Raw genomic sequence first — 23,845 nt, forward strand, 5'->3', positions numbered from 1 at the left:
CCATCTCAGAAAATGACAATTCCATTCTAATTGCTCAGGCCCAAAACCTTGAGTCCTCTCTCACTGTGCATGAGTAATCAACCCATCAGTAAACCTAGGCTTTGCCTTGTAAATCCACCCAGAACCCAACTCCCTCCCTCACTAATCCAAGCCGCTGTCTGCATTCCTGTCCCAACCTCTTTGCTGGCTCCCTGTTTCCAGTCTTGCCGCCCTGCAATCTCTGCTCCCCACGGTGGCAGGAGGGACTGCATGAAAACTCCGAGTCACCTCTCCTGCTTACATCTCTGCAAGGGCTCCCACGTCACCAACAACAAAAGCAAAGTTCTGACAAGTGCCTGTGGCCAGCTCCAGACCACCGAGCTCCACACTGCATGACTCAGTCCTCTACAGCAACCTCTCTCTCGCCTGCCCCACTGCGGCCACATGGTCTTAAAGCTGTCCCTCGGACATGCCAGGTATGCAGGTCTTCGTGCTTAGCCTGCTCTCTGCCTCAATTACATTCCTCCTGGAGATCTGCGCAGACCACACCACCGTCCTGTGGTCTGTCACGTCATCTTCTCCATGTGGCCTGGTGGCCTTCCCTAAACCTGCTTCTTCTTCTTTTTAAAGAGTTATTTATTTTTTATTGGAAAGGCAGATTTGCAGAGAAGGAGAGACAGATCTTCTATCTGCTGGTCTACTCCCCAAATAGCCACAAAGAGCCAATCTATACACAGCAGCCAGGAGCCTCCCAGGCAGGTACAGGGTCTCAAGGCCTTGGGCCCTTGCTATGCTTTCCCAGGCACACTGGCAGGGAGCTGGATGAGATGTAGAACAGTCGAGAATAGAGCTAGTGTCCTTCTGGGATGCCAGCACTTGCAGGCAGAGGATTCAGTCCTGTGGACCTGCTTTTAAAGTCACCCTATACCTCCCACACACTCTTTCCTCTTTCTTTTCTAGCATATCCCACTACCTGGAATATTATGTATTTTTACTTTATTTATTGTCCAGTTCTTCCCAACAGAACAAAAACTCCTTGGGGTAGAGATATTTTTGTCATTTTTGTTCACTCCACTATCCCCAGAAGTGCCTGACACTTAACAGGAGCTCGGCACACTTGATGAATGAATGAGCCAAGTAGGGAGAGGCTGCTGGGGTGTGTGGCTGTCAGCTGTCTCATGGGCCCTGAAGCCTCCATCTTGCTCACACTCTCCTTCCCACTCCCCACCCCTCGGCCCCGTCCACTGGCTAGCCTCTCCCAGGGAGTCCACACTGCTCACCGGCCTGCTGTGGCGGGGGCGGCACCGAATGCGCAGCACCGAGGCCAGGATGACCACGAAGATGGTGCCCACCACCGTCAGGAGGATCCACACATCATAATCCGGCTGGAAAAGTGAGCAGAGAGGACAAGGGTCATGGTTCTAGAAGGAGCCAGCCGAGAGGAGATGCCGGGGCTGAGAGACGCTTGCAGAGCTCAGGTTCCCCCAGGCGCTCGGTGCTGGTCCTCCTGGGATGAGGGACTCCCAGCCTTCATTGCAGGAACCACCTGTGGAGGTGGCAGGATGGGAAAGGGGGGCTCCCTGCTAGTGGGACAGGCAGTAGTGGGGAGGTGCTGCTGGCCTAGAATCTCCCCTCTTGCAGTAGAACAAATTGGTAACAAAGGCTTGGGAGAGGGGCAGGTGGTGGGCCTGGTTAATAGGACAAGGACAGAGTAGGGAGTGACCAGCACCCTCAGGAGGGGTATAAGAGAAGTGGAGGAAGGAGCAGAGTAGGGGATAAGGATCCTGGCCATTGGAGAGATATCCACCAGGGCCGGGATGGCAGGAGCCATTCTCACAGCACAATCCTGCGCCAGGACATCCCAAAGCTGAAGATGACCTTAGGATGCATTGGGCCCAGAGAGGGAACAGCCACTCACTCAGGACACACAGCTGACGGATGCTTTTGGCTCCAAGAGTTTAAGGACTTTGAGCAGGGTGGTCATGGGACAAAGAGGGGGGTGGGTACTGAGAGCAAGGGCGGGCAGGAGGGGGAGGCAGTACAGTGCCCAGGGGGGCTTCTCTGCTTACCCAGGCTGGGGGCTCCTTCAGCTCAATCCTCACATGGGCCTTACGGTTCTTGTACACGAAATCCATCAGCTTCTCGGCATCACGACCCCAGATCAGCACCACAGGCCAGGTCAGCCCCAGGGGTTGCTGCAGCTGCAGGGCCAAGGTGCCCCCAAGGGCTGCTGTGACTTCTCTCGGTCCTCATCCAGCCCCCACCTCCAACACTCCGCTACCCCTGGGTACCTGCTCAGCAGCAGCTCGGTCCTCAGTGATGTCAAAGAGCACGGCACTGGCTCCTCGCTCACCTGCCATCCGGGCCTGCAGGGACAGAGCCGGGTGTTGGCTTGGGGCTGCACAAGGACGCAGCCGAGGAATGGCCCGGCCTCCCAGACACCTGTGTTCCTAGGACACACCGCCCAGTGACACGGAAGGCTTCCTTGCCTTGTCCCCTGATCTCACCCAGGACCACTGTCTTCACAAGACAGCTTTAAGTCTTTCTTCTTTTCTTCCATTCTATTATTATTATTTTTTAAAGATTTACTTTATTTTTATTTGAAAAGCAGATTTACAGAGAGAAGGAGAGACAGACAGAGATCTTACATTGGTTCACTACACAAATGGCCACAACGGCTACAGCTGAACTGATCTGAAACCAGATAGCAGGGTCCTAAGGCCTTGGGCCATCCTCCACTGCTTTTCCAAGCCATAAGTAGGGAGCTGGGAGGGAAGTGGAGCAGCCAGAACTCAAATATGTGATGTCAGCAGTATAGGCAGAAACTTAGCCCACTATGCCATAGTGCTGTCTCCAATGGAATAAATTCTTTAAAAATTTTTATTTTATTTTTTATTGGAAAAGCAGATATACAGAGAGGAGAGACAGGAAGATCTTTCGTCCACTGATTCATTCCCCAAATAGCTGCAACGGCCAGAGCTGAGCTGATCTGAAGTCAGGAGCCTAGGTGCAGGGTCCCAAGACTTTGGGCCATCCTCAACTGCTTTCCCAGGTCACAAGCAGGGAAGCTGGATGGGGCAGCTGGGACACAAACCACCACTGATATAGGATCCTGGAGTATACAAGGCGAAGACTTTAGCCGCTAGGCTACCATGCCAGGCCCTGGAATAAATTCTTAACAAGAGCCTACTGGGATGCCAGCTGGTAGACCTGGCTCTAGCACTTAGGGCAAAGGAGACATTGCTACTGTCATCCAAGTTCAGCCTGCCTTTGCCAAGCAGGGAAAGGGCAGAACAGGGAGTGACCAGTGCTCCCAGGAGCCGTACACAGAGGAGGGAGTGTGCAGAGAAGGGACCAGCTAGGCTTGCCAGGACAGCCCTGTCTGACAAGAGGGGTCAACAGGGCAGCATCCAGCTCAGGCAAAGTGCCAAAAGCCTAGAATTCTATCATCACCCCAGGCCTTTGCAGCCAAGTTCCTGTCACAGCCCACCTCGCCCCTTCCCTGCCTTTCTAGTTCCAATTCAAGGTGCTTGCCTTTCTAGTTCCAATTCCAGGACTCCACCTTCTCTCCTCTCCCATAGGGTGCCATTAGTAGCTCAGGCAGGGAGGCCCCATTCCCACAAGGACACAGCCATGCATAAGCATGTTCCCTGAGGGCCTCAGGAATCCAGCAGAATCCAGCCAGCCAGGCAGAGCAGGAGGAGAGAGCAAAGCATGGGAAGCCAGGGATACTGTGTGGGGGCCAAAGGGCAGAGATGGGAGCCCAGGGTGGGGTGGAAGCAAGAGGGTGAGCAATAAGACAGGGCGAGGGGCTTATTCTTGCTGCTGTCTCGCCTGGTCCGGCTTTCTGGAGCAAAGGCTGGTCTTGCAGAGGCATCAAGCTGCAACCAGCCTGCTCCTCCCCGTCTCCCCCGCCCCCACCGCCCCCACCGCCAACGCCCAGGATCTTTGTATAGGCAGCAAAGGGTTAACCCTCACTCACAGGGGTGGCAGGAAGAGGAGCCAGGCCTGGGACTTAGTCATACTCTCCCGCCTTTGATCTCCTGCTTTGCCCTCCCAGGAAGAGCCTGTTAGGGCAGGTCTACTGCCAGGCCGGCTGGGAGCAGTGCCTTTGCTCCCACTCCCTGCGCCCCACTCCCCAAGCAATGGTTGGAGGGGGGGGTTCTGAACCTACTGCCTGGAGGCGGGAGAACCAGGGTCTCTGGTGGTGGAGACCCTGTCTTGACTAGGTTGGTGACTTCCAGATTCATTCACCCCTGCTCCCCAGGGTGCCTGTGCAGCTCCAGGGCCCAACCTCACCAGGCCAACTGCCCAGAACTTCATAGGTCCCAGAGCAGAGATACTGGAGATATCAAGAGAGCACAGGTTCCATCTCTTCCCCCACACCCTTGCCCACCTGCTCCTAGGAAGCCCACCCTGCCTCGGTCACATCCTGCAGGCCTCTCCCATCTTTGGAGTCCTCCAAAGCTAGGGCAAGGCGAAAAGGACTTCCTCCTTGGAGGAGAATCCCACCGACTCACACTCTGGGGACATGGCGGAGGGCTTGCAGGAGACATGCCCGGGTCCCCATGAAACTGTGTAAGCCTGGGCCAGCCTGGGAGAGCATGGCCAGGGCAAAGACTCAGGGCTTTGGAGATTTTCTTACTTCCCCACCCCTCTCTCTTTGAAGAATTGGGGTAGGAACAGTAGAACGCAATTACTGTGCCGTTCAAACACCCCAGCCCATTACAGCCCATAATTACAAAGTTGTAAAAGTGATCAAAGAACCCAGAGAGTTGGCCAAGAGGAGAAAACAAACAGGGCTTGCAAGCGGTGGGTTCCTGTGCCCAGAGTTCTAGGAATCAAAAACAAGATTTGGGGACAGAGGGCCACCCCATGGGGGCCCGGCCGGGAGAGGTACAGGGAGGAGAGAGGGGGCATCTTGGGGAACTGGAAACTGGAAGGCAAAGGGAGGGTGCGTGTCCACTCCACACAGGGGACCTTGGCCATGCAAACACAACACAGAGACCTCTTGGAAGCTTCACAGCGAATCAGATCCAGGCGCAGTGGCCAAGACTGCCCATGGCGGCGAGCAATAGCAGTCCTCCCTAGGAGAGCAGGGCCAGAGAACAGTGAGAGCTAGCAGCAATCCTGCCTCTCACCGCTGGGCTCGCTGGTCAGCGGCTACACTTCTCTGGGTCTTGGGTTTTGCTCTTCACAGCACAGGGAGCCTCTGTCTATCTCCACTGCATCAAAATTAACAGTGCACCTAACTGTGCAGGGCCCTGAGCCAGGGAAGGCCAGGCCCTCCCGAACAGCTCATAAGCTAGGTGTGGAGATAAGGCATATATGCACATAAAATTATAGTGCTGACAACAGCGGTATAGAACACGATAAATGGAACAGACTAGCAGCTTCCAACCCTTTCTCACCTCAAAACTTCCTTCCTGCCACCATCACTCCCCAACCCCATATCTGACACAATACACAAAGCAGATCATAGTGAGGCTGTTCATTTTGAGGTGGGAGGAGGGGAAGTCCCTCTGTCTCCCCGCACCCAGGAGAACCTCCATGAAACCTAGCTTTGCAGAGCCAGGGGTCTGAATCCTGAGCGGAGACCCCTAGTGCTGGAGGTGTGCCTGGAGGGAGGTAGGCATTTCTGCCACTCCCTTGGCTGTCTGGGTGGGGCTGGGCAGGGAAGATTCAGTACAAGGAGACCGATCCACCTGGGCTGGAAAGCTGAGGGAGTGTACCAGGTAGTGAGGAGCAAGAAGGAAAGAGAAGGGGGCTCAAATTTGACATAGCAGTTAGATGTCACTGGGACCCCTGCATCCCATACAGGAGGGCCTGGCTTGAGTCTCAGCTCTGCTACCAACTCCAGCTTCCTGCTAATATGCACGCTGGGAAGTAACAGGTGATGGCTCAAGCTACCTAGGTTCCTACCACCCACTTGGGAGACCCAGATGGAGTTACTGGCTCCCAGTTTTGGCTTAGCCCAGCCCTGTAAACTATGAGGAATGAACCAGCAAATGGACGATGCCTCCGTCACTCTTTCGCTTGTCCTTTCAAATAAAATAGATCAAACTTTTTAAAGGAGAGGGAAGGAAATTTGCATTTGCCCAGACTGCCTAGATTTGAAACCTGGCTCTGCTATCAATTTATCAGCTTTGAGACTTTGAACAAATCAGTTTATTCCTCTGTGCCTCCATTTCCTATTCTGTATGGTGGCACAGCAACCTGATCTGCTCCCTAAGGTTTTGCTAAGAGCACATGAATCCATGTAAAGCACTCATAATAAAACCTGGCACCAAAAAATGCTTTTTAAGTATTAGCTATTATTACATCAACAATGGGTATAGATGGCTTCATTTATTTTTTACAACTCTACAAGACACCCAGCTCCACTTAAAAAAAAAATTTTTTTTTTTTTTTTAAGGGCCTGGTACAATGGCTCAATTGGCTAGTCTTCCCCTTTCAAGCGCAAGGATTCCATATGGGTGTCCAAGCTGCTCCACTTCCCATCCAGCTCCTTTCTAGAGGCCTGGGAAAGCAGCAGAGGAATGCCCAATTGCTTGGGACCCTGCACCTGCATGGGAGACCAGGAAGAAGCTTCTGGCTTCTCTGTCTCTCTATAATTCAGCATCTCAAATAAACAAAATAAATCTTTTTAAAATTATTTATTTTTATTTTTATTTGAAAATCAGATGAGAGAGAAAGATCTCCCATTGGCTGGTTTACTCCCCAGATGGCCACAACAACCAGAGCTGAGCCAGGCTGAAGCCAATAGTCTGGAGCCTTAAAGCGTCTTCCAGGTCTCCCACCTGGGTGCAGGGGCCCAAAAACTTTGGCTGTCTTCAGGTGGTTTCCTAGGGACATTAGAACAAGGAGCTGGATTAGAAGTGGAGCAGCTAGGACTCAAACCGGTGCCCATAACAGGATGCTGGTGTAGAAAAGGCGGTGGCTTAACTTACTATGCCTCACCACTGCCCTTCTCCTTCTTCCTCCACTTCCACTTTTGAATTGAGAAACAGGAGGGGCTGAATAACACGGTCAGGATCCTGAGTGGAAAGGCAGTCGACGCAGGATTCCCACCCAGGACCTGGGTCTCCAGAGCACCTATGCTTAACCACCAGACACGGCCTGCACTCACAGACCTCACTCCTGCCAGGCAAAAGGCCACCAGGATTGGTCCAGACAGGGTGTGATAAATGCCTGGTTTGTCACAGGGGTTGGCTTGGAGTTGCTAAGAAAGAAACAGAAACTGATCTGTGTGACTGGATCAAGGGTGGTGACAAGAATGTAAAAGTCCTTAATTTGGTGAGGGTTTCAGAGAAAAAACCAACAAGTAAAAAAAAAAAAAAAAAAGAAGAAGAAGAAGAAGAAGAAATAAAGAAAAAAAAAGATCCAACCTTTTTTAATCTCTAAAAGCATGGGCTGATGCTACTGTCGGTGATAGCAATAATGTATTGAGCAGCTACTATGTCCTTGGCAGGAGGCTGAGAACTTCCACCTGTCCCTCCTGTCCTCCTAAATGCTTACAAGCCCCATGATGAGTTCCTGTGACAGATGAGGAAACCCAGCCTGCAGCAGGGAGCTAAAATGCCCAGGCCACACAGAAGCAGAGGAGGAGCCAGCCCTCAACTCCAGGGTTGTCTGGCTTGACAGTCCCAATCTAGTGCCACCAACAACACCAATAAGTCAGAGCCGAGCTGACTGAGCACTGATCACTCCTCCCCAAAGAACGCAGCTTTCTCTGACGTCTCCCCTGAGCTACACGCAAGACATCTGTAGGGACAGACGTGCAGCACGTTGAGCTGCTACTTCGAAGCCTATAGCCCACATCAAAGTGTCGGTTCAAGTCCCGGCTACTCTGTGCTTCTGATCCAGTTTCCTGCTCATGGACCTGGTAAGGCAATGGAAGATGGCCCAAGTACTTAGCCGCCACACATGAGACTTGGAGGGAGCTCGTGGCTTTTGGCTTTGGCTTTGGGGGAATAAGCAAGGGTCGCACTCAGCACAGTCAGTGACTGAGGTACTATTTCTTTTTCTTTTTCTTTTTAAGATTTATTTTATTTTTACTGGAAAGTCAGATATACAGAGAGGAGGAGAGACAGAGAGAAAGATGCTCCATCCGATGATTCACTCCCCAAGTGGCCACAATGGCCAGAGCTGAGCCAATCCAAAGTCAGGAGCTTCCTCCGGGTCTCCCATACGGGTGCAGGGTTCCAAGGCTTTGGGCCGTCCTCTACTGCTTTCCGAGGCCACAAGCAGGGAGCTGGATGGGAAGTGGGGCTGCCAGGATTAGAACCAGCACCCATATGGGATCCCGGCACGTTCAAAGAGAGGATTTTAGCCACTAGGTTACTGCACTGGGCCCCGAAGTACTATTTCTAAAGCCATAACTGCTCTTCTGCTAGGGTGTTTGAGCTTAGGCATTCCTTGGTACCTGACATACGTTATTTTCATCTCCACAATAATCACAGGGTGGGATATCAAAGTCCCATTTCAGGGTGACAGAACAAAGGCCCAACAGCAGGTCGCTGAGCGCGCTCCTCGCTCCACAGTGTCTGTGACCGTGTCATCTCCCTGCTCCAGACACAATATTCCAGAGCTTGAGAAGAAAACCACCTACGGTCTGCCAGGCCTCACGCATGTGTGGAACCACACACCGCTCTAGAGGAACAGCGGAAACTCTGAGTTTTAGAAGTTTCTAGACACTTGCATGGATTTCTCTGTAAAATGACCAGAATAAAATATTCCTTCTTAATAAATAAGGAGAAGAAAAAGGAACAGGGCAGTGAGCTTCTCTCACCCCTTCTCCCTTTCCCTCTCTTCTCTTTCATACATGCACCATCACAATGACATACTGCCTAATGGGAAGTAGACACTAGACAACAGGTGGTGGACACCAAGGCACATTACGAATTCAGACGCAGGTCAGCTTCGCCCCATCACGATCCTTTGCCCAACCTATGCAGACACCACACACGCCAGCTCCTCCATATGTGTCCCAGCAGTCGCCTCTCATCTGCACCTCCACCCCCTCGCATCTCACCCCAGTGGTGTCAGCAAGGTCAAACCAAGGGAACATCTTCACCTACTTGCGGGTGGCACACGCTGAACTGGCCTACATCCCTGCTGCTCACAGGAGCAGGTGAGAGCCCAGGCTGCTTCCTTGAGGTGCCCCAGATGATCAGGAAACCCACCAGGATTTGGACCAAGACCAGTGATATTACTGCCTGCTCTCGCTGCCCCTGTGAGGATTCCCCTGCCCTAGGTACACCTGTTCATGCCACACGTCGTCTCGTCACCCCCTGCAGACACATCCAGTGGCACTGTCTGCTGTTTTCTCACACAGAGCCCAGGAAATGTTTCTGGAAGATGGAAGAAGTCTTCCACTGACTTCTCCTCCTGGCAGTGGCGCTGGACAGGGGTCAGGGCTTGGAAAGCCATCTGATAGGGGCAGAGATGGAGATAAGGCACATGCCAGGAAGAAAGCCAGGAAGGTGTGCTGGGTGTGGCTGATGGTGAAAGCACAGAGGCTGAGCACCTGGCCCTCTGGCATGGGTTAGGACAGCCTGGGGAAGTTGGGACAAGGAACCTCTTACAACCAGGAGCTGGTGAAACTCAGGACATGTGAAGGTCAAGTGTGTTCTCTACCTTACTGGCCAGCGACAGGCAGGGCCGGGGCGCCCGCTGGGGGCTCTCCAGCTTGACAATGCTGATGAATCCAGGCTCCAGATTGTCGTCGTCACTGGCATTGCATAGGTACAGGGGGTGCGACTGTGGAGAGAGAGAGACAGGTAGGTTAGGAAGGCTCCAGAGAGCAGGAACAAGTGCCAAAAGGAGCTCACGATTCTACATGGTTCCAGGCAGGTCCCATGCAGGTCCCAGGTGCTTTCTCGGTACTGTGAGAGGAGGCCTCATGTTGGGATGATCCACAGGAACCTCCCGACCATTAACTGTCATTGCAGCAGTACTGGGGGGCCAAGGACATTTGGGGTGTGCCAGAGAGGGGGGTCCTCCATGAAGAGCCTGCTGCAGAGCAGCTGTGACAACAGAGTGGGGTGCGTCTCCAGGCCCCGGCATCTGTCACCTCCAGAGCCTTGTGCCAAGTCCAAATCCTGCAGGTCAAGACAATGTCCATGTGTTCCTCCATCGGCGTCTTCAGAATCCAGTCTTATTCACCCAGGCCACGGAGGACGCTGCTGCCACTTCTTGCCTCCTTGGTAAACCCCAGCAGCTGTTGTCCCATGCAGTTCCATCTGTCATATGCCTTAGGTCTCCTCGCTCTGCACTGCCTCGCTTCTCTCACTATCCTCCCTGGAATCCGCCCTATGTTGTGCCATATTGGAGTACCTGTTTAAATCCTGGTTCCCTGATTCCAATCCTGCTTCCTGCTAATGTGCCTGAGAGACAGCCCGAGTACTTGGGTTGATGTCATCCATGTGGGAGACCAGCGTGGAGTTCTGGGTTCCTGGCTTCAGCCTGGCCCAGCCCTGGCTGTTCTGGGCAAAAAAGAATTATCTTTCCCTTCCTCTCTCCTTCTCACTTTGCCTTTCAAACAAATAAAAACAACCTCTTTTTAAAAAGTCAGACCACTAGGAGGACAAAGCATGATTTATTTGGCCTTGGATCATCCTGTGAGCTGGGACTCCCACACAGTTGGAACCCAGTGTATTCTGGCAAGGAGTCTCCTGCTAGGAAGTTTTCCACATTTCTCTCTCAACTGCTGCTGCAGTCTGAAGGACTTTCAGAGAAAACCATCAGAGAAATCAGAAAGGAGCTGGAATGTATGAAGATACTGAAGAAGAGGCTCCACTGATGCTGGATTTGAAAGCACACTTTCTGAACGCACTTTCGGGCTCGCCTCACTGTACCACCCCGAACACAGTAGCTTCTTTTTTTTTTTTTTTTTTTTTTTTTAATTTTATTTTAAATTCATTAATTACATTGTATTATGTGACACAGTTTCATAGGTACTGGGATTCTCCCCACCCCTCCCCAAACCCTCCCACCATGGTGGATTCCTCCACCTTGTTGCATAACCACAGTTCAAGTTCAGTTGAGATTCCCCCATTGCAAGCATATACCAAACATAGAGTCCAGCATCTTATTGTCCAGATAAGTTCAACGGCTTCTTAGGTATACACTCTCTGGTCTGAAGACAGAGCCAGCAGACTATCATCCCGATCAATTAAAAGCTCCAACATACCATCAGCAAAAATTTACATCACCATGGAATTAATTGACATAGTAACGAGTAACCAATATGGTAAAAGTAAATGCGATTTCTTATCCACCTTCTGTGACCACCTCATTGACATTTCAATTTAGGTTTATACACAACATATAACATTCATAACATAACTTGTTATACATAACATCGTGTCATCTTAAATTAAGGCAAACATGTGGTATTTAACCTTTTGGGATTGGCTCATTTCCCTTAGCATTATGGTTTCCAGTTTGGCCCATTTGGCCATAAAGAACTGCATTTTGTTTTGTTTAATAGCTGAGTAGTATTCCATGGAGTAGATGAACCATAGCTTTCTTATCCAATCCTCTGTTGATGGGCATTTTGGTTGCTTCCATGTCTTTGCAATTACTGATTGTGCTGCTATGAGCATAGGAGTGCATGTTGGTTTCTCATAAAACAAGTGTTCTGGATATATTCCTAGGAGTGCTATTGCCGGGTCATACGGTATGTTGTATTTGAGTTGTTTGAATGTTCTCCATACTGATTTCCATAGAGGCTGTACCAGCCTGCAGCCCCACCAGCAGTGGAGTAGGGTTCCCTTTTCCCCGCAACCTCGCCAACAAGTGTTGTTGGTGCTTTTATTCATATGGGCCAGTCTTACTGGCGTTAGGTGGTACCTCATTGATGTTTTAATTTGGATTTCCCTTATTGCCAGGGAACTTGAGCATTTTTTCATATGTTTATTTGCCATTTGGGTTTGTTCCTTTGTGAAGTGTTTGCCCATTTCCCGTGCCCATTTCTTGAGTGGCTTGTTTGTTTTGACATTTTGGTTGTTTTGTAGCTCTTTGTATATTCTGGAGATCAGCCCTCTATCACCTAAGTCGTGTGCAAAGATCTTCTCCCATTCTGTGGGTTGCCTTTTTTACTTTGTTGATTGTTTCTCTAGCTGTACAGAAGCTTCTTAGTTTGATGAGGTCCCAACTGTTTATTTTGGTCTTGATTTCTACTGCATTTGGAGTCTTTTTTAGGAAGTGAGGGCCTACCCCTAAGTGTTCCAGTGTGTTTCCAACATTTTCTTCCAAAAGTTTGAAGGTTTCTGGATGTAGGTTTAAATCTTTTATCCATTTGGATTTGATCTTAGTATATGGTGAGAGATGTGGGTCTATCTTTTTGTTTCTGCAGGCTATCAACCAGTTGTCCCAACAGCATTTTCCGTAGTGTAGTGGTTATCACGTTCGCCTCACACAGTAGCTTCTTGTGAAATACATTCCGTCCTCCCCACCTGCCTGTATGCTTGTGCATGACTCAGTCTGGACAACAGGCACAGCGATCGGAAGGAGTTCCATTCCCATCTCTGAATCGAAGGACTGTGAGTCTGGTGGTGATCAAGGTGGCAGAAAAACTATACCCCTCAGGCTCCAGAAAAAGGCAGGGCCCTGAGGATGGAGTTGTCTGCACTTCAGTGAAGTTGTAGCTCCTGCCCCCAACAAACTGCATGGCCCTGTCATTTGTAAATCCACCCAATCGATACCCATTCATTCCCTGATTCTATCAACACTGAGGACGCCCTCTGGGGCAGGCACTGCACAATGCAGTGGGCAGCCGATGGTGAGTAGGACAGGCTCCTGGCAGTAGAGCAGCTGAGACCAGCACACAATCACACAGCCGTGATGCTGACACAGCATGGGTGGAGTCCAGGAGAGGACACACGAAGAGGATGGCAGGAACCCCAGAGCAGAGGACAGGGACGTTTTCGCAAAGAGCGAGTTGATCACTTCCTTGATGGTTGAATAGGTACACATCCACTCCGTGCAGCCAACAAAACGGGTCAGGATGGGAAGGTGCATGCCTACCAAGGAAGCCATGTGTGCTGAGGCATGCAGGCTGGGGTTCAGTCCGACTGCACCGACATGAAAGAGGAAGCCAGGCATGAGGCCTAGGAGCAGGGATGACCAGATTTGCATTTAAAAAGGATTCGCCTGCTGACTGGTCAGCTTCCCACTGCAGATCAAAAGATTGAGAGCTGCCTTCAAGAAACATGAATTCTGGTCTAGTGTGATGGCTCAATTGGCTAGTCCTTCACATCTAAGTGCCAGGATCCCATATAGGCAGTGGTTTACTTCCCAGCTGCTCCACTTCCCCAGTCAGCTCCCTACTTACAGCCTGGGAAAGTAGCAGAGGATGGCCAAAAGTCTTGGGACCCTGCACCCATGTGGAAGACCCAAGAGGGAACTCCTGGCTTTGGATCAGCTCAGCAACACCCACTGTGGCCATTTGGGGAGTGGACCAGTGGATGGAAGACCTTTCTCTGGTTCTTCTTCTCTCAGTATATCTGTCTTCCCAATAAAAATAAATTTAAAAAAGAAATTTGAAAAAAAGAAAAGGAAAAAGAAACACAAATTTCAAACAGCAATCCACACTTTGCATGGTCACTGGCTCCCATCCCGCAGTCAGGACTGTCCATGTTGAGTCCAATACTGCTCCCTGAGCAGAGGACCACTGGGAGAAGGGGACAGTCATGTTGGAGAAGAGCAGCTCTTACGTACTGAACAGAATTAGGCTTTCCAAATTCATCTGGATGCTTAAACCCAAAGTCTGTGGTAGTCGTTGATGGATTAAAGATTGATGGTGTAAGGGCAGATGCTTGATCCAATCATAGTGTCCAAAGGTGGAGCGTTTGCACTGTGATTGGATGAGGCTGCTGGGGGCAGAGGCCAGTGGCTCTGGAGGAGGAATGAACTTCCTGTCACACCCTGCTTCCTGCTGTCCATGTGATCATCCCTCATCACCCTTCCTGCCTTACCAGGCGCCTAAACCAGCAGGGCCATTGATGTTGGACTGTGAACCTCCAAATCGTGGGCTGAAATCAACCTTTGCTCCTAAAGCTGTTCCACTTAGATATTTTAAAAGAAAGGAAAAGCTGACCCAAGCAGTCTGTATGGATGGGATCTGAGAAGAACCACACCCTGCCCTGAGACCTTGCCAGGAAGCGGTGGCTGCAGAGCAACACCATACTGCGGGATTCCTCCGATAGGGCAGAAGGGGGTCACCACAAGGGCCCGGCTATGAACTAAGAACCATGGAGGCAGGGATGGGAGTCAATCAGCCATTGGAGAAGCCTCCTGCAGGCCAGGGCCAATGACTTTTCTCTCTGCGAGGCAGGTGTTACCATTGGCACTTAAAGAAGAGAAAGTTGGGGCCCGACACAATAGCGTAGTGGTTAAAGTCCTCACCTTGAACGTGCCGGGATCCCATATGGGTGCTGGTTCTAACCCCAGCTGCCCCGCTTCCATTCCGGCTCCCTGCCTGTGGCCTGGGAAAGCAGTCAAGGATGGCCCAAAGCTTTGGGACCCTGCACCCGTATGGGAGACCCGGAGGAAGCTCCTGACTTTGGATTGGCTCAGCTCTGGCCATTGCGGTCACTTGGGGAATGAGCCATCGGATGGAAGATCTTCCTCTCTGACTCTCCTCCTCTCTGTATATCTGCCTTTCCAATAAAAATAAATAAATCTTAAAAAAAAAAAAAGAGAGAGAGAAAGTTGGGCTTAGAGAAGTGAAGGTCACCTACTACATTGGAGTTCTGTCTGTCATGGACTCAATGAACATAGTCAACCCTCCATTGCTCATGCTGATGATAATGATGAAGATAATTCGAGCTCATGTTTATGGACTCAATGCTGTGGCCGGTGACTTCCAAATCCTTCCTAATACTTCTGGGTATTAGCTCTTTTGACCCTATGGCTAGAAACAAATCCTTGACAAGACCTATTTATGTAGAAAATGGCGTGTGTGATAGAGTGATAGTGAGAGACAGAGAAAGATCTTATATTTTCCAGTCAGAAGATATGGAAATTTCTTGCAAAGTAACTAAAAAAAATTTTTTTTTACAATTTATATTATGAAAATATGTTAGCATTCTTCAACTCGTGACCAAGGAAAGCTGTCTTACTAATTCTAGGCTCCTAAAGCAAATGGATGGAAATACCAGTTCCTGAGATGCTCGCAGTCACCCCCAGGGTTCTCTTCTCCCTCCACTCATTACTCATGATGCTCCCTGGGCGACCCCAGCTGACCCCATGGCCTTGGTCCCACATAAAGTCATTGATTATGTATGAACTCCCCAACATTCTCTTGTGCCCTGAATCCACATGAGAGGTCTCCAAAAGGGCCATGGAAATTACATATTATATAAAAATAATACATGACGGCCCGACAGCGTGGCCTAGCGGCTAAGGTCCTAGCCTTGAACACACCAGGATCCCATATGGGCGCCGGTTCTAATCCCGGCAGCTCCACTTCCCACCCAGTTCCCTGCTTGTGGCCTGGGAAAGCAGTCGAGGACAGCCCAAAGCTTTGGGACCCGCGTGGGAGACCCGGAAAGAAGTTCCAGGTTCCTGGCTTCGGATTGGCACAGCACCGGCTGTTATGCTCACTTGGGGAGTGAATCATCGGACAGAAGATCTTCCTCTCTGTCTCTCTTCCTCTCTGTACATCTGACTTTGTAACAAAAAATAAATAAATGTCTAAAAAAAAAATACATGAACTTCAAATGTGTTTTATATCAAACTTAACTCTATTGTGTGCCAAGTTTGAAAGCTCCCTCAGATGTGCAGCAGCCCCGTCCTCTGGACATTTAAGAACTTAACATGAAACCCATTGCAAGTACAAAACTGAACTAATCTTTTCCTTTCTTTTTTTTTAAAGATTTATTTATTTTTTTTATTACAAAGTCAGATATACATAGAGGAGGAGAGATAGAACGGAAGATCTTCTGTCTGATGATTCACTCCCCAAGTGAGCCGCAACGGCCGGTGCTGCGCACCGATCCGATGCCGGGAACCAGGAACCTCTTCCGGGTCTCCCACAGGGATGCAGGGTCCCAAAGTTTTGGGCTGTCCTCGACTGCCTTCCCAGGCCACAAGCAGGGAGCTGGATGGGAAGAGGAGCTGCCGGGATTAGAACCGGCGTCCATATGGGATCCCGGGGCGCGTTCAAGGTGAGGACTTTAGTCGCTAGGCCACACTGCTGGGCCCAAAACTGAATTAATCTTTCCATTCTACCCAAATTTCCCCTCCAGGGTTCCCTGTCTCGGGGGCTGGAACCGCTATCAATTATTATCAATCAATCGCCTAAACATTTGTATAATTTGTCCTTTTTCTTCCCTTTTCACTATGCCTATTTTCATCATCACTATCCTAATCGACTGAAATATTCCTCCTTTTTTACATTTTTTTTTGTATGTAATACAGTTCCATAGGCTCAGGAATTTCCCCTTCTACCCTCCCCACTTGCCCTCCCCCAGCACAGTTTTTCCCTACACATTACAGTAGTATAGACCTTCAGCAACAGTCACATTCCATCATTCTGCTATTTACGTGTATCTTGCCATTATAGGTATAGACATTGTGGCAAGTTCCTGAAAGACCCTCTCCCCAGAGCTCACTTATGCTGTGTTACAGTTACGGTGGTCCACAACAGTCACCTGAGTGTGTGATTCTTCTACCTGAATCTCTGACAAAGCTCCTCATGGCTCTTGCCGTAAAGTCTGCACTCTTACCCACAGCTCTGAGGTTCTGCTCAGGCTGTTCCTTGCCCCCAGGTCTCACCTCCAGGCTTGCCTTTCCTGTCCCAACTGTCTTCACCCCTTGCAACTCAAGCTACAGAAAGGCCTCACTTCGCTAAACACCTGTGGCTCATGCGGCTGTCCTGCCTGGGCTCCCTCTATTGGAAGTGCCAGCTTCCCTCCCTCTCCGCACCAGGTTACCACTGAGTCTTTCCGTCCTGCCCACCATGGCCCCTTCAGCAGGGCCTGTGAACTAGACTCAGTCAATGTGTCAAATGAAATATTAAGGGTCTCCAATCTCTGACAGGCAATCACGAAGACAGTCCGCATACCCAAATCCTGCTAACAGTTGCTTTGAGAGACAGTACGCAGAGGGTCTTAGCCACAAATACTTCAGTCACACTACAACATCTAAATACTGAATTTGTCTTCTGCAGAGTAGGAGAAAGAATGCGAGCTGTTTGGTAAATGTTGTTCTGTGTTCTTTCCTTTCTTTCTATTCCAAGAAAGCAGCCTCATCAGCTATTTCCTTGTCTCCAGAAATGTTGCCTCAAGACTCCCCCTCCCTGGCCTTGGGGCAATGGGAGTGTGTGGAAGGTACCTGGAAATGCAGGTGCTGGCATGGGTCCAGCTCCTGAGGAGGGAGGAGGTAGAAGAGGGACTGGACTGGAGAGCCCGGTCAGTATCGGGACTCTGCGGCCGGTGGCCCAGGCAGCGGGGCACTCCTGGATATGACAATGAGCGACTGTGGGGTTCTGTAAGGCTGGATGTAGGCCAGAATGAGGCACCTGAGGGAGTTAGGGGAACACTTGTGTTTGGACAATGGACGTATTGGTAGTGCCCAGAATGGACAAAGACCTGGGTTCCCTGAACTGTTTTAGGACTTCAGTGCTACCCTGTGAGGAGATACTCCCTTGAAAATAAAGTTCCAGGGCCCGGCAGCGTGGCCTAGCGGCTAAAGTCCTCGCCTTAAACGCTCCCCGGGATCCCATATGGACGCCGGTTCTAATCCCGGCAGCTCCTCTTCCCATCCAGCTCCCTGCTTGTGGCCTGGGAAGGCAGTCGAGGACGGCCCAAGGCTTTGGGATCCTGCACTCGCATGGGAGACCCGGAAAGAGGTTCCTGGTTCGCACCAGCCATTGCGGCTCACTTGGGGAGTGAATCATCGGACAGAAGATCTTCCTTTCTGTCTCTCCTCCTCTCTGTATATCTGACTTTGTAATGAAAATAAATAAATCTTAAAAAAAAAAAAGAAGAAAGAAAAAAAAAAAGAAAATGAAGTTCCACCCAGCTAGGGTATTGAAGTCAGATTAAAAGAAACATAAGGGGGCCTGACGTGGTAGCCTAGTGACTGGAGTCCTTGCCTTGCACGTGCCGGGATTCCATCTGGGCACCAGTTCCTGTCCTGGTGGCCCCATTTCCCATCCAGCTCCCTGCTTGTAGCCTGGGAAGGCAGTTGAGAACAGTCCAAGGCCTTGGGACCCTGCACCCACGTGGAAGACACAGAGAAGACTCCTGGTTCCTGGCTTTGGATCAGTTTAGCTGCAGCCATTGCAGCCACTTTGGAAATGACCAGCATATAGAAGATTTTTCTCTCTGTCTCTCCTTCTCCTAGTAAATCTGTCTTCCAAGAAAAATAAATAAATCTTTTTTTTTAAATATATTTTTATTTGGAATTTTGAATGATGTGGTACAGTTTCATATAGATAGGTTGGGATTTCCCCCCCAAACTCCTGCAGATTTTTCCCATTTTACTACAAAAGTGTAGTTCTTCATAACGAATTGTAATTCTATCAGTCTCTTATTTAAGTGCACCCCGACATTGTTGGTACAGACAACGTCAGACAGTCCAGCATCCCATTGTCTACACACGTCCAACTGTTTCATTGGGAATCCATCTTTAGTCTGAAAGCAAGGATACATATTCCATTATTCCCCCACATCTGTATATGATAGACCCCAGTACTCCATCACCATACATTTCCCTAATTGAGAAGCCATGAAACAAAGTCAACAACTGGTATGAGTTAGAACAGCCACATCAACAACAACAACAGCAACATCAACAACAAATTACAAAACCAGCAAAAAAGGCGCCACTGAGTAACTAACTCATGAGTGACAAAAAGGAAGCACAAAAGTCTCTTGGGAAAAATGATGCCAACATGTAATCCATGAGCCAGTGACGAATTCGACAAGGGAAAAGAAATTACTTAGAATAAGCCAAGCTGAAATTAAAAAAAAAAAAAAAACATGGGATACAGTCAAAAAAGCAAGCAAACAAACACACAAAAAAAGTCTGAAAAAAAAAAAGGAAAGAAAGAAACATGAAAGGGCCAGTTTTGTGGCACAAAGGTTCAGTCACTTTGATGTGAGTTGCCCATGTCGGAGGGCCAGCTCCCGGTTCCTGGTTCCTGATTCATGGTTCTCATCTCAAAACTGCTCCAACTCTCATTTAGGGAATAAGCCAGCAGATGGAAGATCACTTTCTCTCTCTCTTTCTCTCAAATAAGCAATATAAATAATTCTTTTTTAAGATTTATTTTATTTTTATTGTAAAGTCAGATATACAGAGAGGAGGAGAGACAGAAAGGAAGATCTTCTGTCCGATGATTCACTTCCCAAGTGAGCCGCAATGGCCAGAGCTGAGCCAATCTGAAATCAGGAGCCAGGAGCTTATTCTGGGTGTTCCACACAGGTGCAGGGTCCTAAGGCTTTGGGCCATCCTTGACTGTTTTCCCAGGCCATAAGCAGGGAGCTGGATGGGAAGTGGAGCTGCTGGGATTAGAACCAGCACCCAATTGGGATTCCGGCACATCAAGGTGAGGACTTTAGCCACTAGGCTACCGTGCCGGGCCCCCTCCCTTTTTAAAAGAAACGCAAGTGATGTGATTTTTTGGGGCCATGATGTTTGTGGTATGAGAATCCCCCTCACTCCACCTGCGTATGATCTGGTTGCTTTCCAGTGAGTATTTTTCAAGTATTTTCAGATGAAAAGCAGCAACAATAGAATAGCCCTTCAAGCCAGGCCTCTGGTTGTCACCTGGTGAGCCAGGGTTCTTCTCTGGGTGTCATCCAGGGACTGTCTTTGTCCCCGTTCTCCAGGGCAGTTGCAGCTGGGAAGAAGGGCTCCTGAGGAGGAAGAAGAGCTAAATGCCCTTGCAGGGGAGACCCAAGCAACCCCCCTGAAGGCTGAGTAACTGCATGGCAGGTGACCTTACCAAGCAAGAAACGGGCTGGGGGGATTTGCGGAGTGTGTGGCCTGAGAGGTGTCCACAAGGGTAAATCCAGGGTGATTGCCTCTCCCGGTCCTGGATCATCCTGACTCAGAATCTGGTCCTGCATCCCATTTTACATCCTTTGAGGTGGGGGGGGGGAGGGTGCACTCTATTTCTTCCTCTTGACTCTGTCTGCTTTTAACTTGCTGGTTTTAATTTTCTTTCCCCTCCCTTCCAAGATGGACTCACGGTTCAAACTCCTACTCCACCACTGACCCGAGTGCCTTTTGGAAAATTACTTCATCTTTCTGAGCCTCACCTCATTGAGGCACAGACTGGAGGTACTGGATGTCAAGTGCCTAGCACAATGCCCATCTCTCAGTAAGGGCTCGTTCAACAGGGGCTGTCGTCATTGCATCTGTAATAACCAACCCCTCCTTATCGCTGGAAGGGACAGAGCCCCTTCGGATTCCCTCTCTAGGCAGTCACCGGTGCCTCTAAATACCAGCACCACACAAGGCGCAGGCTGGGACAGCTCATTATCCACGGTCACTTCCCTCCTGTTCTCTGCCCTCCCAACCCCACTGAACAAGCTCTTCCAGTTCTCAGCCTGCTTCCTTCCCATGGAGGAAGCCATGTGATCTCATTCCCTCCTCACAAAGGGCATTCCAGGGCTCAAGGAGCCCCAGACTTAATGCCCCTCTCCCTTTACCCACAGCATCACCTGCTCTTGGGGTGTGCACTTCTGCAAGCCATTCCCTGTTGTCTCCCACTGCCCAACCACTCTCCTCCCCCCCACCTCAGCTGCAATAATCCCCTGCTCTCTGATTCCATGTGCAGACCTTCACCTAGGCCTTGGACAGGTAACTTTACTGCCGGCTACAATTTTGCCTTTGTAATCAGGAACATTGGCCAGGCATCAAAGGCATCCTTCTCCCCATTTCCTCTTTTCAGATTTTATAATCATGCTCTCCTGTGCAACCTCCTTTACTTGAACTTAGAACCACCTGACTTTTATCTCGGGCAACAGGACACACCAGCATCATAAAGCAAAGCTGCTCCTGCAGCCAGGGGGTTGGGCAAAAGAGATTGGCCTGAAATTGCAGCTTCCAGTTCCCAACACAGGAACAGCCTCCAACGAGGCTCGGTTAGGTCACCTTGCCACAGAGTTACCGACCCAAAGTTCATGTTGACAGGGGGAGAGCCTAATGGTGGTCATTTAGGCTCAGATTTAGAAACCTCTGGATTGCTTTCCCCTCCTTATATTAACTGGCTGCTGTCTGTCCTTCTGAGTTAAGGCAGGAGTTTGGGAACTGTCCGGAGGAGTTAATCCAACTAAAGCATGTGGATGAGGAAAGTGCATTCTGCTCCACTGTGTGATTCTTCAAGCTACAAAGAGAACCCTTGTTGGTGGGGAGAGAGAAGTATCAGCTGAGGCCATCTGATGGAAGTGGACTTGCAGAAGATGCCTGACCCAAGCCACTGGCAGCCCAGTCCTGAGCCAGCAAACACCCCAGGACGGGGAAGGCGGGGGTGCTGGTAAGCAAGAAAGCTGTCATGAGTAGAGCTGATAGGAGGCATCAAAAGCTAACAGGAACAGAATGACAAAGTCTGAGAAGGAAAGCAGCTCATCTGATGGCTAGGCCTTTAGTAGTTAAAGGAGAAACACAGTTTGACTTAGAGCCAGTTGCCATACAGTTTACCAATAAGGGAGCTTCAAGCTTTTTATAGATGAGGAGAGTGAGGCTCAAGTTACAGACTGCTGATGGTTATACAACTAGTTAAAGGTGACTGAGGTTTCCTAAATTCAACTCCAGGACCCGTCTGTTTCACCAGGTTGCCTTCAAGTATACGAGGGGACTTACCAAAGCTCATGGAGTGGGGGGGACCAGTATTGTGGCACACGTCTTGTGACACTGGTGTCTCATATCAGAGCACCAGTTCAAGTCCCAGGGTTCCTGCCCTTGCTTGGAATACTGCACTGGAGTTGCTGGCTCCTCGCTTCAGCTTAGCCTCGACTCCATTCTTGCAGGCATGGGGGAAGTGGACCAGCAGACAGATGATCTCTCTCTCTACTTTTCAAATAATTACATAAATATTTTTTTCCAAAAAGGTTTGCTTATTTGAAAGGCAGAGTTTTACAGGGTGGGGGAAAGGCAGACACAGAGAGATAGATATCTTCTGTCTGCTGGTGCACTCCCCAGATGGTCCTACATAGGCAGAGGATCTATCCCAAGGACCTGGGCCATCTTCTGCTGCTTTTCCAGGTGCATTAGTAGGGAGATGGATTGGAAGTGGAGCAACTGAAATATGAACCAGTGCCCATATAGGGTGTGGATGTCACAGGCAGTGCCTTAACCCATCATGCCACAATGCCAGCTCCAATAATTTTTTCTAAGTTCATAGAACACAAATTTAAAAAAATAAATAATAGTTATTCATAATAAATAATAGTTATTTCATAATACATATTTTTCATGACTTTTAGAACATCTTCCCATATGCTGGTGGTAATGGTGTATTTTGTGTAGGTAATAAATATTAGCCATGAACTACAATTCATGGGATTGTAGTGGAAGGCTCCAGGGCCTTTGTTCCCAGAGTTTTCAAACCTGAGTGATTAACAAGACCGAAGCACAGTCTGTCTGCTCTTGCTGCCTTCCAGCCTCAGCTTCCTTCCTCCCTCCCAGGATTTATCTCATCTCTTCTCCTAGCCACAACAAAGGTAGTCAGGGGCAGACACGGCTCATGGATGCTTTCCCAATGAATAGGCCCTGTTTGTTTAGGATGAGAAAGGTTTGTCCTGAAATTAAAGGTCATAGAAGCTCAGACCCAATAATGGTCATTCAGTCAACTACCACTTGCCTTGCTCCCTCACCCCACATTAAAGGCTTCATTCTTCAGTGTGAAACATACCTGTCCTCTTCTCACACCGTGGGAGGTGGTCATTGGACCTCTGGACACAAAAATGTCCCCCGTGGTAGGACTGTCTTATCTGGCATCTTTATAGCAGTGACTGGGCAGGATTATAAGGACACTAATGAGAGGACAGAAGAGAGCAAGGAGAAAGAAGAGCTAAGAACCTGAGTTGTTTTTGGAATAAATTGATGACATCAGAAAGTTCATTTGGCAGTAATCAGGAGACAGATCGTTTTTTCTAATTAGTAAATTTTTAAAAGACTTATTTATTTATTTTGTTGAAAATTAGAGTTACAGAGAGGAAGAGACACCAAAAAGATCTTCCATCTGCTGGTTTACTTCCTAGATGGCTGCGGTAGCCAGGACTGGATCAGGTCAAAGCTAGAAGCTTCATTCAAGTCTCCCATAGGACTGGCACGGGTCCAAGCACTTAGACTGTCTTCCATGGATTTCTGAGGCACATCGGTAAGGAGTCAGATCATAGGAGAGCAGCCAGGACATGAACTGGCACACATTTGGAATGCTACCATTGCAGGTGGCAGGTTTACCTGCTATACAACAATGCCAAAATCTATCTATCTATTGATTTATTATTTATTAAGAAACAGAGAAAAAGAGAGTCAATGCTCCCATCTGCTGGTTCACTCCCTGGACCAAATTCCTGGGAGATCAGAACACTGAATATCACATGTAGGTGATAGGGACCCAACTACTTGAGCCATCAACCCCTGTCATCCAGGGTGGGCCTCAGCATCAAGCTAGAAAGAGGAGCAGAGTGGGAATTTTCACATAGGCACTGAGGTTGAGCTTTTTCTTATAACTGTGTTTCCACATAGAAAGAGTTCTTACTCTGACTTAGCCCAGAATGGCCCCTAATCATAAGGGTTCTGGGAAGCTACTAATGAAGTTAGAGGCAGAGAAGATGCAGCCTACCACATATTTGAGTTACACCAGGGATCTTGAACATAAAGCTATGACAAGGCTGGT

The 23,845-nt window shown here is 49.4% G+C and overlaps 1 protein-coding gene across 2 annotated transcripts in view; it reads right to left on the bottom strand.

The window, feature by feature from the left end:
* Positions 1 to 23,845, bottom strand: part of RNF43 (ring finger protein 43) — a 67,891-nt gene that overhangs the window by 6,082 nt on the left and 37,964 nt on the right. For both annotated transcript variants that reach the window (XM_058676577.1, XM_004590986.2), the window contains 4 exons: positions 9,619 to 9,741; positions 2,271 to 2,345; positions 2,049 to 2,180; positions 1,260 to 1,364 (listed from right to left, as the gene is read on the bottom strand). In XM_058676577.1, the coding sequence (XP_058532560.1) occupies positions 1,260 to 1,364; positions 2,049 to 2,180; positions 2,271 to 2,345; positions 9,619 to 9,741 (435 nt within the window). The remainder of the gene's footprint in view (positions 1 to 1,259; positions 1,365 to 2,048; positions 2,181 to 2,270; positions 2,346 to 9,618; positions 9,742 to 23,845) is intronic.

This window comes from Ochotona princeps, chromosome 17 (genome assembly GCF_030435755.1).
Source record: "Ochotona princeps isolate mOchPri1 chromosome 17, mOchPri1.hap1, whole genome shotgun sequence".
Lineage (NCBI taxonomy): Eukaryota > Metazoa > Chordata > Mammalia > Lagomorpha > Ochotonidae > Ochotona > Ochotona princeps.